This window comes from Tachyglossus aculeatus, chromosome 19 (genome assembly GCF_015852505.1).
Source record: "Tachyglossus aculeatus isolate mTacAcu1 chromosome 19, mTacAcu1.pri, whole genome shotgun sequence".
NCBI classification, from domain to species: domain Eukaryota; kingdom Metazoa; phylum Chordata; class Mammalia; order Monotremata; family Tachyglossidae; genus Tachyglossus; species Tachyglossus aculeatus.
Genome location: NC_052084.1, coordinates 1,732,263 through 1,746,700, shown reverse-complemented (window position 1 = coordinate 1,746,700; position 14,438 = coordinate 1,732,263). Strand labels below are relative to the sequence as shown.

Below are 14,438 nucleotides of genomic sequence, written 5' to 3'. Positions count from 1 at the left end.
CCCTATGCAGCAGACAAATGGCAGCAAACCTTGTGACTCCCAGGCCCAAGCTCTATCCCCATGCAATACTGCTTATCTATCGACAGTTATCAATTGATCTCTGGTGTGTACTGAGCGCTCGCTTGCTTTCTGGAGAGCCCCATACAAAACGCTCAGGAGGGTCCACTCCAACAGAGTTGGTAGATGGGACCCCTTCCCACAAGGAGTTTAGAGGAGGAGTTGGGCATTAAAAACAGATTATTGGATTGGTTTCATCACACCCCACAGACAAAACATCCCTATGCAGCAGACAAATGGCAGCAAAGCTCGTGACTCCCAGGCCTGTGCCCTATCCCCATGCCATACTGCTTATCTAGCGATGGTTATCGATTGATCTCTGGTATGTACTGAGCGCTCGCTTGCTTTGTGGAGAGCCCCGTACGAAACGCTCGGGAGGGTCCACTCCAACAGAGTTGGTAGATAGATGGGACCCCTGCCCACAAGGAGTTTAGAGGAGGAGTTGGGCGTTAAAAACAGATTATTGGGTTGGATTCATTACACCCCACAGACAAACGTCCCTATGCAGCAGACAAATGGCAGCAAACCTTGTGACTCCCAGGCCCAAGCTCTATCCCCATGCCATACTGCTTATCTATCGACAGTTATCAATTGATCTATGGTGTGTACTGAGCGCTCGCTTGCTTTCTGGAGAGCCCCATACAAAACGCTCAGGAGGGTCCACTCCAACAGAGTTGGTAGATGGGACCCCTTCCCACAAGGAGTTTAGAGGAGGAGTTGGGCATTAAAAACAGATTATTGGATTGGTTTCATCACATCCCACAGACAAACGTCCCTAGGCAGCAGACAAATGGCAGCAAACCTCGTGACTCCCAGGCCCGTGCCCTAACCCCATGCCATACTGCTTATCTATCCACGGTTATCGATTGATCTCTGGTATGTACTGAGCGCTCGCTCGCTTTGTGGAGAGCCCCGTACAAAATGCTCGGGAGGGTACACTCCAGCAGAGTCGGTAGATGGGACCCCTGCCCACAAGGAGTTTAGAGGAGGAGCTGGGCGTTCAAAACAGATTATTGGATTGGTTTCATCACACCCCACAGACAAACGTCCCTAGGCAGCAGACAAATGGCAGAAAACCTTGCGACTCCCAGGCCCGTGCCCTATCCCCATGCCATGCTGCTTATCTATCGATGGTTATCGATTGATCTCTGGTATGTACTTAGCGCTTGCGTGCTTTATGGAGAGCCCCGTGCAAAACGGTCGGGAGGGTACACTCCAACAGAGTCGGTAGATAGATGGGACCCCTGCCCACAAGGAGTTTAGAGGAGGATTTGGGCGTTCAAAACAGATTATTGGATTGGTTTCATCACACCCCACAGACAAACGTCCCTATGCAGCAGACAAATGGCAGCAAACCTTGTGACTCCCTGGCCCGTGCCCTAACACCATGCCATACTGCTTATCTAGCGATGGTTATCGATTGATCTCTGGTATGTACTGAGCGCTCGCTCGCTTTGTGGAGAGCCCCGTACAAAACGCTCAGGAGGGTCCACTCCAACAGAGTCGGTAGATAGATGGGACCCCTGCCCACAAAGAGTTTAGAGGAGGAGTTGGGCGTTAAAAACAGATTATTGGATTGGTTTCATCACACCCCACAGACAAAACGTCCCTATGCAGCAGACAAATGGCAGCAAAGCTTGTGACTCCCAGGCCCGTGCCCTATCCCCATGCCATACGGCTTATCTAGCGATGGTTATCGATTGATCTCTGGTATGTACTGAGCGCTCACTTGCTTTGTGGAGAGCCCCGTGCAAAACGCTAGGGAGGGTCCACTCCAACAGAGTCGGTAGATGGGACCCCTGCCCACAAGGAGTTTAGAGGAGGAGTTGGGTGTTAAAAACAGATTATTGGATTGGTTTCATCACACCCCACAGACAAACGTCCCTATGCAGCAGACAAATGGCAGCAAACCTCGTGATTCCCAGGCCCGTGCCCCAACCCCATGCAGCAGACAAATGGCAGCAAACCTTGTGACTCCCAGGCCCGTGCCCTCTCCCCATGCCACACTGCTTATCTAGCGATGGTTATCGATTGATCTCTGGTACGTACTGAGCGCTCGCTTGCTTTGTGGAGAGCCCCGCACAAAACGCTCGGGAGGGTACACTCCAACAGAGTCGATAGATGGGACCCCTGCCCACAAGGAGTTTAGAGGACGAGTTGGGCGTTAAAAACAGATGATTGGATTGGTTTCATCACACCCCACAGACAAACATCCCTATGCAGCAGACAAATGGCAGCAAACCTCGTGACTTCCAGACCCGTGTCCTATCCCCATGCCATACTGCTTATCTAGCAATGGTTATCGATTGATCTCTGGTATGTACTGAGCGCTCGCTTGCTTTGTGGAGAGCCCCGTGCAAAACGCTCGGGAGGGTCCACTCCAACAGAGTTGGTAGATAGATGGGACCCCTGCCCACAAGGAGTTTAGAGGAGGAGTTGAGTGTTAAAAACAGATTATTGGATTGGCTTCATCACACCCCACAGACAAACGTCCCTATGCAGCTGACAAATGGCAGCAAACCTTGTGACTCCCAGGCCCGTGCCCTATCCCCATGCCATACTGCTTATCTAGCGATGGTTATCAATTGATCTCTGGTATGTACTGAGCGATCGCTTGCTTTGTGGAGAGCCCCATGCAAAACGCTCGGGAGGGTACACTCCAACAGAGTCGGTAGATGGGACCCCTGCCCACAAGGAGTTTAGAGGAGGAGTTGGGCGTTAAAAACAGATTATTGGATTGGTTTCATCACACCCCGCAGACAAACGTCCCTAGGCAGCAGACAAATGGTAGCAAACCTCATGACTCCCCGTCCCGTGCCCTAACCCTATGCAGCAGACAAATGGCAGCAAACCTTGTGACTCCCAGGCCCGTGCCCTATCCCCATGCCATACTGCTTATCTAGCGATGGTTATTGATTGATCTCTGGTATGTACTGAGCGCTCGCTTGCTTCGTGGAGAGCCCCGTCCAAAATGCGCAGGAGGGTACGCTCCAACAGGGTTGGTAGATAGATGGGACCCCTGCCCACAAGAAGTTTAGAGGAGGAGTTGGGGGTTAAAAACAGATTATTGGATTGGTTTCATCACACCCCACAGACAAAACGTCCCTATGCAGCAGACAAATGGCAGCAAACCTTGTGCCTCCCAGGTCCGTGCCCTAACCCCATGCCATACTGCTTATCTGTCGATGGTTATCGATTGATCTCTGGTACGTACTGAGCGCTCGCTTGCTTTGTGGAGAGCCCCGTACAAAATGCTCGGGAGGGTCCACTCCAACAGAGTCGGTAGATAGATGGGACCCCTGCCCACAAGGAGTTTAGAGGACGAGTTGGGCGTTAAAAACAGATGATTGGATTGGTTTCATCACACCCCACAGACAAACGTCCCTATGCAGCAGACAAATGGCAGCAAACCTCGTGACTCCCAGGCCCGTGTCCTATCCCCATGCCATACTGCTTATCTAGCGATGGTTATCGATTGATCTCTGGTACGTACTGAGCGCTCGCTTGCTTTGTGGAGAGCCCCGTACAAAACGCTCGGGAGGGTACACTCCAACAGAGTTGGTAGATAGATGGGACCCCTGCCCACAAGGAGTTTAGAGGAGGAGTTGGGGGTTAAAAACAGATTATTGGATTGGTTTCATCACACCCCACTGACAAAACGTCCCTATGCAGCAGACAAATGGCAGCAAACTTGTGACTCCCAGGCCCGTGCCCTAAACCCATGCCATATTGCTTCTCTATCGATGGTTATCGATTGATCTCTGGTATGTACTGAGTGCTCGCTCGCTTTCTGGAGAGCCCCGTACAAAATGCTCGGGAGGGTGCACTCCAGCAGAGTCGGTAGATGGGACCCCTGCCCACAAGGAGTTTAGAGGAGGAGTTGGGCGTTCAAAACAGATTATTGCATTGGTTTCATCACACCCCACAGACAAAACGTCCCTATGCAGCAGACCAATGGCAGCAAACCTCGTGACTCCCAGGCCCGTGTCCTATCCCCATGCCATACTGCTTATCTGTCGATGGTTATCGATTGATCTCTGGTATGTACTGAGCGCTCGCTTGCTTTGTGGAGAGCCCCGTGCAAAACGCTTGGGAGGGTACACTCCAACAGAGTCGGTAGATGTGACCACTGCCCACAAGGAGTTTAGAGGAGGAGTTGGGTGTTAAAAACAGATTATTGGATTGGTTTCATCACACCCCACAGACAAACGTCCCTAGGCAGCAGACAAATGGCAGCAAACCTCATGACTCCCAGGCCCGTGCCCTAACCCCATGCCATACTGCTTATCTGTTGATGGTTATCAATTGATCTCTGGTACGTACTGAGCGCTCGCTTGCTTTCTGGAGAGCCCCGCACAAAACGCTCGGGAGGGTACACTCCAACAGAGTCGATAGATGGGACCCCTGCCCACAAGGAGTTTAGAGGACGAGTTGGGCGTTAAAAACAGATGATTGGATTGGTTTCATCACACCCCACAGACAAACGTCCCTATGCAGCAGACAAATGGCAGCAAACCTCGTGACTCCCAGGCCCGTGTCCTATCCCCATGCCATACTGCTTATCTAGCGATGGTTATCGATTGATCTCTGGTACGTACTGAGCGCTCGCTTGCTTTGTGGAGAGCCCCGTACAAAACGCTCGGAAGGGTACACTCCAACAGAGTTGGTAGATAGATGGGACCCCTGCCCACAAGGAGTTTAGAGGAGGAGTTGGGGGTTAAAAACAGATGATTGGATTGGTTTCATCACACCCCACAGACAAACGTCCCTATGCAGCAGACAAATGGCAGCAAACCTCGTGACTCCCAGGCCCGTGCCCTCTCCCCATGCCATACTGCTTATCTATCGATGGTTATCGATTGATCTCTGGTATGTACTGAGCGCTCGCTTGCTTTGTGGAGAGCCCCGTGCAAAACGCTCGGGAGGGTCCACTCCAGCAGAGTCGGTAGATAGATGGGACCCCTGCCCACAAGGAGTTTAGAGGAGGAGTTGAGTGTTAAAAACAGATTATTGGATTGGCTTCATCACACCCCACAGACAAACGTCCCTAGGCAGCTGACAAATGGCAGCAAACCTCGTGACTCCCAGGCCCGTGCCCTATCCCTATGCCATACTGCTTATCTAGCGATGGTTATCGATTGATCTCTGGTATGTACTGAGCGTTCGCTTGCTCTGTGGAGAGCCCCGTACCAAATGCTCGGGAGGGTACACTCCAACAGAGTCGGTAGATGGGACCCCTGCCCACAAGCAGTTTAGAGGAGGAGTTGGGAGTTAAAAACAGATTATTGGATTGGTTTCATCACACCCCACAGACAAACGTTTTTCAGTCAATGCCTGCCAATGACAAAGGAAGAAATCATCTTTAGGAGGCGTGAAGATGGAGCCGTCTAGTCTCGGCCTGCTACCGCTTCAGCAGAACCCTTTCATTTTGGCCTCATGCTGGCTTCTGCTTAGTTACTCCATTTTATGAAGAAAAATTGGAATTCGCACCGTTAGTATTAGGGAACCTCCAGCTCCTCAATTTTACTCGCTTTTGGCCCGCTACACATCCGCCATACACCCCCTGGCCTGGAATGCCCCCCCTCTGCCCATCCACCAAGCTAGCTCTCTTCCTCCCTTCAAGGCCCTACTGAGAGCTCACCTCCTCCAGGAGGCCTTCCCACACTCAGCCCCCTCCTTCCTCTCCCCCTACTCCCCCCTCTATCCCCCCATCTTACCTCCTTCCCTTCCCCACATCACCTGTATATGTTTGTACATATTTATTACTCTATTTATTTATTTTACTTGTACATATCTATTCTATTTATTTTATTTTGTTACTATGTTTGGTTTTGTTCCCTGTCACCCCCTTCTAGACTGTGAGCCCACTGTTGGGTAGGGACCGTCTCTATGTGTTGCCAACTTGGACTTCCCAAGCGCTTAGTACAGTGCTCTGCACACAGTAAGCGCTCAATAAATACGATTGATTGATTGGTTGATCTGGATAGGAGGCTTTGAAGAATTAGGACAACCTCTTCCCACAGGACCCATCTGATTAGAACACAGGCCAGTGAAGGAAGAATCAATCGATCGATCATATTTACTGAGTGCTTATTGTTTGCAGGGCACTGTACTAACCACTTGGGAGAGTCCAATTTTACAGAATGGGTACACACCTCCCCTGCCCACAATTTTCTGGGGTCCATCGTGCCTTAATTTCTCCTCAACAAGGGTTTCTTCAAGAACATGACTGCAATAACTGACTATTATTTACTCTTAAAGTTAAGGGTTTGGTTATTTCCTTTGGCTACCATTTTTCTCAGGTATAATGAGGTTATCCATCTGTGGGCTATTGATTCAGTTTAGCCCACAGACGATAATAAAAAAAAAATCTGCCACAAACTCTCAAAACAATGACCTCCAATGTATGCAAGGATGTGTAAGAAGCATGAATGTTAGGTTCTTATCTAAAATAAACATAGTCAGAGGTACATTGATGGTGTATCATGGAATATAGCATACTAAGAAGCCACCTTTATCACAAACGTATCATCTACGGGTTTTCTCATCCGCTTCACCTAGATGAGAAACGGAGTCAGTGATGAGTTTCTGTCCAGATGGAAAGTGAGGACGTACCATTTGAAAAGATAAAGTGCTTGGGTCTGTATCTTCGACCGGTTCTTTGGCAACGGGATCTGAAAGAAACAAATGGGAATTTAATTATTTTGCCTCTACCCCAAGACTTAGAATAGTGCGTGACGTAGGGTAGAGGGTAGACTCCTGGGAATCAGAAGGACCTGGGTTCTAATCCCGTCCCCACCACATGTCTGCTGTGTGGGCAAGTCACTCCACTTCTCTCGGCCTCAGTTACCTCATCTGGAATAGGGGGATTAAGACTAGGAGCCCGATGTGGAATAATAATAATAATGATGGTATTTTTTAAGCACTTACTATGTGCCAAGTACTGTTGTATAATAATAATAATAATGGCATTTATTAAGCACTTACTATGTGCAAAGCACTGTTCTAAGCACTGGGGAGGTTCCAAGGTGATCAGGTTGTCCCACGGGGGGCTCACAGTCTTCATCTCCCTTTTACAGATGAGGTAACTGAGGCTCAGAGAAGTGAAGTGACTTGCCCAAAATCACACAGCTGAGTGGGTCCAATCTGATTTGCTTGTATTCCCCCCCCCAGCGCTTAGTATAGTGCCTGTACTTAACAAATACCACCCTTATAATTATTATTATTAAAATGGGGATTAAGACCGCGAGGTCCCCGTGGGACAACCTGATCACCTTGTAACCTCCCCAGCGCTGAGAACAGTGCTTTGCACATAGTAAGTGCTTAATAAATGCTATTATCATTATTATTATTATTATTTATTAAGTGCTTACTATGTGCAAAGCACTGTTCTAAGCGCTGGGGAGGTTACAAGGTGATCAGGTTGTACCATGGGGGCTAACAGCCTGAATCCCCATTTTCCAGATGAGGGAACTGAGGCCCAGAGAAGTGAAGTGACTTGCCCAAAGGCACACAGCTGACAAGCGGCAGAGCCGGGATTTGAACCCATGACCTCTGACTCCAAAGCCCATGCTCTTTTCACTGAGCCACGCTGCTTCCCAAGAGTGGGAAGCGCTGGGGTATAAATAAGTTAATAATAATAATAATGATGATGGTATTTGTTAAGCGCTTACTATGTGCAAAGCACTGTTCTAAGCACTGGATAAGAATAATAATAACGGCATTTATTAAGCACTTACTATGTGCAAAGCACTGTTCTAAGCGCTGGGGAGGTTACAGGGTGATCAGGTTGTCCCACAGGGGGCTCACAGTCTTAATCCCCATTTAATAGATAATAATAATAATAATAATAATGGCATTTATTAAGCGCTTACTATGTGCCAAGCACTGTTCTAAGCACTGGGGAGGTTACAAGGTGATCAGGTTGTCCCACTGGGGGCTCACAGTCTTCATCCCCATTTTACAGATGAGGGAACTGAGGCACAGAGAAGTGAAGTGACTTGCCCACAGTCACACAGCTGACAATTGGCGGAGTCCGGATTTGAACCCATGACCTCTGACTCCAAAGCCCGGGCTCTTTTCCACTGAGCCACGCTGCTTCTCTAGCAGAGATGAGATAGATTCATTCATTCAATCGTATTTATTGAGCGCTTACTGTGTGCAGAGCATTGTACTAAGCGCTTGGGAAGTACAAGTTGGCGACAAAGTAACTAAGGCACAGAGAAGTTAAGTGACTTGCCCAAAGTCACACAAATGCTATCATTATTATCATTATTATTACCCCAGCACTTTTGTACGGTGCTTGGCCCTTAGGAAGCGCTTAAGAAATAGCATTAAATAAACCCAGTTTCCTCCTTATCTGTCTTGAACGCAAACAAAAGGAAACAAATTCGTGTGGACAAAACCACACGTCTGTTTCTGGGCTCCTGGTTTTACATCTGCCCTTCCCTCCGACTTCGCCTCGAGAGGCGAGCCAAGAGTGTTTCTTTTGCGAATCCGCAGGAGGACGCTTAGTCCATAGGGGCCTTCTCCATGCAGGGGACACTGGTTCTGATGGGATGGTGGGGTTGGGCGGACTTTGGGGTGGAGGCGGGAGGTGGGGAGGGGGCTCCACAAAGAGGGAAAGGTCTGAGAGCCTTGGAGGTAATCAATCAATCAATCAATCGTATTTATTGAGCGCTTACTGTGTGCAGAGCACTGTACTAGGCGCTTGGGAAGTCCAAGTCGGCAACATCTAGAGACGGTCCCTACCCAACAGTGGGCTCACAGTCTAGAAGGGGGAGACAGAGAACAAAACCAAACATATTAGAACAAAATGATGATTGTCCTCTAGACTGTGAGCTACGGGGGGCAGGAGATATGTCTGTTTATTGTTATATTGGACTCTCCCAAGCGCTTAGTACAGAGCTCTCCACACGGTGAGCTCTCAATAAAAATGACTGAGTGATTGACTGAATGAATGGAATTTGTTAAAGCGCTTACTAGGAGCCAAGCACTGTGCTAAGCTCTGGGGTTGACACGGGATCATCCTGGCCCCATATGGGGCTCACAGTCTAAGTAGGAAGGAGGAAGGGGATCGAATCCCCATTCTGTAAATGATGATGACGATGGTATTTGTTAAGAGCTTACTATGTGTCAAACACTGTTCTAAGCGCTTTTAGACCGTGAGCCCGCTGTTGGGTAGGGACTGTCTCTATATGTTGCCAACTTGGACTTCCCAAGCGCTTAGTACAGTGCTCTGCACACAGTAAGTGCTCAATAAATACGATTGAACGAATGAATGAATGAATGGCACGTAGTAAGCACTTAAAAAAACACCACAATTATTATTATTATCATCCTCAACAAGAGTCCCAAAAGAGCAAGCCGTCTTGGAGGTTGGGAGGGCGGGGGGATTAAGTGATAATTTGATTAATTAGCTGCAAGCACAAGACCCCAACGGCTCATCCTCTTGGAAGAAACCTCCACTAAGAGTTCGAGCCGAGAAACCCGGGCCCCGAGACAGCGAGCGTCCATTGGGTCACTAACACCGGCAGTAGTGACCCTGCATCCTTCCCCGAAACTCTTCCAAAGAGAAAACACAGCAGGGCACCTGGGCACAGGGTGGCATCGTCAGGCGGTTCCATTATCGCCGTTAGCCTAGATCGGAAGCTGGAAGCATCTGAAAGAAGCAAGACAGACGAGAAAAATGGACTCCTCGCAGCAGGTATCTGTCCTGCTAGCTCTCTTCCTCCCTTCAAGGCCCTACTGAGCGCTCACCTCCTCCAGGAGGCCTTCCCACACTGAGCCCCCTCCTTCCTCTCCCCCTACTCCCCCTCACCTTACCTCCTTCCCCTCCCCACAGCACCTGTGTATATGTTTGTACGGATTTATTACTCTATTTATTTGTACATATTTATTCTATTTATTTTCTTTTGTTAATATGTTTTGTTGTCTGTCTCCCCCTTCTAGACTGTGAGCCCACTGTTGGGTAGGGACCGTCTCTCTATGTTGCCAACTTGGACTTCCCAAGCGCTTAGTACAGTGCTCTGCACATAGTAAGTGCTCAATACATACGATTGAATGAATTAAGCATCTGGGGGAGTACAATTCAATAGAGCTGACAGACGTGATCCCTGCCCTCAAGGAGCTTAGAATCTAAGGCCATCTAACAATTCCAGTGCTCAGCGTTTAGAACAGTGCTCGGCACCTAGTAAGCGCTTAACAAGTATCGTCATTATTCTTAAGGATTATTGGTAGAAATTGGGCCACAGAGTTTCTGGAGCTGTGGAATTGGGCAGGGAGGTAGATAAATGATTCAGACACCTCTCCTTCCCCCCCAAACTCCTCTTTCCTAGCACATTCAAAGTTGAAATGTTATTAATGTCCATGCAGAACCAGTCAATGTCTACTAGCCGCCAGACACACGTCACATCCCGAATTATGCCAGACACACGATGTAATCTTACCTCCTTCCCTTCCCCACAGCACCTGTATATCTGTATATATGTTTGTACATATTTATTACTCTATTTATTTTACTTGTACATATCTATTCTATTTAATTTATTTTTTTAGTATGTTTGGTTTTGTTCTCTGTCTCCCCCTTTTAGACTGTGAGCCCACTGTTGGGTAGGGACTGTCTCTAGATGTTGCCAACTTGTACTTCCCAAGCACTTAGTACAGTGCTCTGCACACGGTAAGTGCTCAATAAATACGATTGATTGATTGATTGATTAATCCATACCCTAGACTGTCAGCTCGTTATGGGCAGGGACCACATCTCCTAAATCTGTTGTACTGTACAACAGAAGCAGCGTGGCTCAGTGGAAAGAGGACGGGCTTTGGAGTCAGAGGTCATGGGTTCAAATCCCGACTCCGCCCATTGTCAGCTGTGTGACTTTGGGCAGTCATTTCACTTCTCTGGGCCTCAATTACTTCATCTGTAAAATGGGGATTAAGACTGTGAGCCCCCTGTGGGACAACCTGATCACCTTGTATCCCTCCAGTGCTTAGAACAGTGCTTTGCACATAGTAAGTGCTTCACAAATACCATCATTATTATTATTACTCTCCGAAGAGCTTAGTACAGTGCTCTGCACGCAGTAAGTGCTCAATAAATGCAATTGATTGATTAGAAGAATTATAATTAATAACAGTCATGGTATTGGTTAAGCACTTACTATATGCCAGGGACTGTATTAAGCACTGGGGTGGATATAAGCAATTTGGGTTGGGGACAGTCCCTGTCCCACATGGGGCTCATAATAATAATAATAATAATAATAATAATAGTAGTATTTATTGAGTGCTTACTATGTGCAAAGCACTGTTCTAAGCGCTGGGGAGGTTACAAGGTGATCAGGTTGTCCCAAGGGGGCTCATAGTCTCAATCCGCATTCTACAGATGAGGGAACTGAGGCACAGAGAAGTGAAGTAATAATAATGATGATGATATTTGTTAAGTGCTTACTATGTGCAAAGCACTGTTCTAAGCAGGGGGTAGATACGAGGTTATCAGGCTGTCCCACGGGGGGCTCACAGTCTTCAACCCCATTTTACAGATGAGAGAACGGAGGCCCAGAGAACTGAAGTGACTTGCCCAAAATCACACAGCTGACAAGTGGTGGAGCTGGGATTAGAACCCACGACCTCTGACTCCAAAGCCCGGGCTCTTTCCACCGAGCCAAGCTGCTTGGTGGGGAAAGAGGGAAGGATGGGAATCAAGGAGGGGAAAGAGGGGAGCAAGGCAGGGAAAGAGGGAAGGAGGGGAGCAAAGTGGGGAAAGAGGGAAGGAAGGGATCAAGGTGGGGAAGGAGGGAAGGAGGGGAGCAAGGTGGGGAAAAAGGGAAGGAGGGTAATCAAGGCAGGGAAAGAGGGGAATCAAGGTGGGGAAAGAGGGAAGGAGGGGAGCAAGGTGGGGAAAGAGGGAAGGAGGGGAGCAAATCGGGGAAAGAGGGAAGGAGGGGAATCAAGGCAGGGAAAGAGGGGAATCAAGGTGGGGAAAGAGGGAGGGAGGGGAATCAAGGCAGGGAAAGAGGGGAATCAAGGGGGGGGAAAGAGGGAGGGAGGGGAGCAAGGTGGGGAAAGAGGGAAGGAGGGGAATCAAGGTAGGGAAAGAGGGGAATGAAGGAGGGGAAAGAGGGAGGGAGGGGAATCAAGGCAGGGAAAGAGGGAAGGAGGGGAATCAAGGTGGGGAAAGAGGGAAAGAGGATCAAGGTGGGGAAAGAGGGGAATCAGGGCAGAGAAAGAGGGAAGGAGAGGATCAAGGAGGAGAAGGAGGGAAAGAGAAGATCAAGGTGGGGAAAGGGGAATCAAGGAAGAGGGAAGGAGGGGAATCAAGGAGGGGAAAGAGGGAGGAAGGGGAATCAAGGCAGGGAAACAGGGAAGGAGGGGAATCAAGGTGGGGAAAGAGGGGAATCAGGGCAGAGAAAGAGGGAAGGAGGGGAATCAAGGTGGGGAAAGAGGGAAAGGGGATCAAGGTGGGGAAAGAGGGGAATCAGGGCAGGGGAAGAGGGAAGGAGAGGATCAAGGAGGAGAGGGAGGGAAAGAGAAGATCAAGGTGGGGAAAGAGGGGAATCAAGGCAGAGGGAGGAGAAGGGGGAGAGGGCGAGCAAGCCGTGGGGAGGAGGGGCACAAGGGGGGGTGATGAGGGCAATGGGTCCTGCCCCGGCCCAGAGGCCCTCGCAGGCCAGACAAAGCCTCCGGACCACAGGGTGGGGAGGGGGCAGGCCCAGGCCCAGGGGCTACCACCCCTACCCACCCACCCACCTCCAGCCCAGCCCCGGGGCCTTGGGAAAAAGGGCCAAGAGCCAGGCAAGGAGGGCATCAAGGTGGGAAGAGAGGGAAAGAGGGCGCGGGGGGGGCTTTGGGGCTCCACTCCGGCATGGGACCCCCTCTCCTTTCCCCTTCCCCTCCCAGGCCAGACCCGCTCCCCCCTCCTCCTCTCCCCTCTCCCCTTCCCAGGCCGGAGGGTCGGGCAGGTGGAGCCCCTGGGGAGGGGGAGATGGACCCCCCCAGTACCTGCAGGTGGAGGGTCCTCCGGAGAAGCCATGGGGCAGCGCAGGGGGCCAGAGACCCCAGGCCGGCACAGGAACCAAGGCCAGGGCCAGGGCCAGGGCCAGACCAAGGCCGGACCAGGGCCAGGGCCAGGGCCAGGTGTGTTGGGGAGGGGGGGGAAGAGGGAGAGGAGGGATGGAAACCCCTTCTTTTAACGATGCGATCAGCCGGGACCACCCCAACTCCAACCACCTCCTCCTCCTCCTCTCTTCCTTCCCTTCTTTCCCCCCTCCTCCTCCTCCTCCTCCTCCTCCTCACGGTGTCTTCTCTGGCTTCTTCCTTCTACTCACTTCCTGCTTGAGGGTTTAGCAAATTTAGCAAAGTGTGTGTGTGTGTGTGTGTGTGTGTGTGTGTGTGTGTTGTGTTTTCCTGCCCCAGCCCCCCCCCCCCACCACCCCCTTCCCGGTGGGGAGTTATTATCCTGGGTGTCTCAGGTAGCACTCAGAAGGGCAGCCAGGAGATTTCCCTATCTCTCTGGATGGTTAAAACCCCATGGGCTCATTTTGTGAGAAAGCATGACAAATCCCCCCACAACACACACACCCCACCACCAATTCAGCCCCCTATTTGGGCAGACACCAGCAATAAATGCACACACGCAAGCACACTCTCTTCCCTTGCTGTCTGTAGATGATTCAAACCCATGGGCTCATTTTGTGAGATAGCATGATTTGATCCCCCCCCCCCAAAAAAAATCATCCCCCTGTTTAGGCAGACACCAGCAGGAAATTCACACCCACCCCCCACCCCCCACCCCCCGTTGCCTTGTCCTAAGCCCCCTAACTCCCTGGCAGCCCACCCAACCATCTTACCTGCCTCCACATCATCGGTGATGCCAGTAATCTGATATTTCGGCAATTTCCTGATCTTCACGCAGGCATTATTCTGGTGCATGACGGGACACGCCGATCACTTCTATTTTGATTTTTCTTTCTCCGCTCATTAGTCATCTCAGGACCCCACCCTGTCCTCTCTGGCCCCTCTGCTCGCAAACGGGACAGCACAGAACATGTTAAAGAGAATTTCTCTTCAAGGGCCTGTAGCACACCTGCCCAGCTCAAGGCTTTACCAAGGCAGCTCAAAGAAGGGCTCCTGCAGACCTTGGATTCTGCAAGACTCTTGAGTGGGAGGAAGGTGGGAGAACAGAGGTTTTGAGGAACTGAGGTTGGGAATGAGGGTGCATTGGGGTCTGGGAGGGAAGAGTAAGCTCGTGGCTCATAGAGATCCCATTTGGGGGTCTTTGCGACCTTTCCGGAAGCTCTCAGCTCTTTTCAGAGACCTGTGACGGACAAGTCTCCGAGAATCGATAATTATAATAATTACGGTATTTGTTGGGTGCTTAC

The 14,438-nt window shown here is 50.1% G+C and overlaps 1 protein-coding gene across 1 annotated transcript in view; it reads right to left on the bottom strand.

Moving 5' to 3' along the window:
• EDARADD (EDAR associated death domain) overlaps positions 1-13,989 on the bottom strand; it is a 50,431-nt gene extending 36,442 nt beyond the window's left edge. The window contains exons 1-3 of the mRNA XM_038761404.1: positions 13,908-13,989; positions 9,650-9,718; positions 6,673-6,731 (exon numbers count right to left, since the gene is read on the bottom strand). Coding sequence (XP_038617332.1) covers positions 6,673-6,731; positions 9,650-9,718; positions 13,908-13,989 — 210 coding nt within the window. The remainder of the gene's footprint in view (positions 1-6,672; positions 6,732-9,649; positions 9,719-13,907) is intronic.
• Between the last annotated feature and the right edge of the window lie 449 nt (positions 13,990-14,438).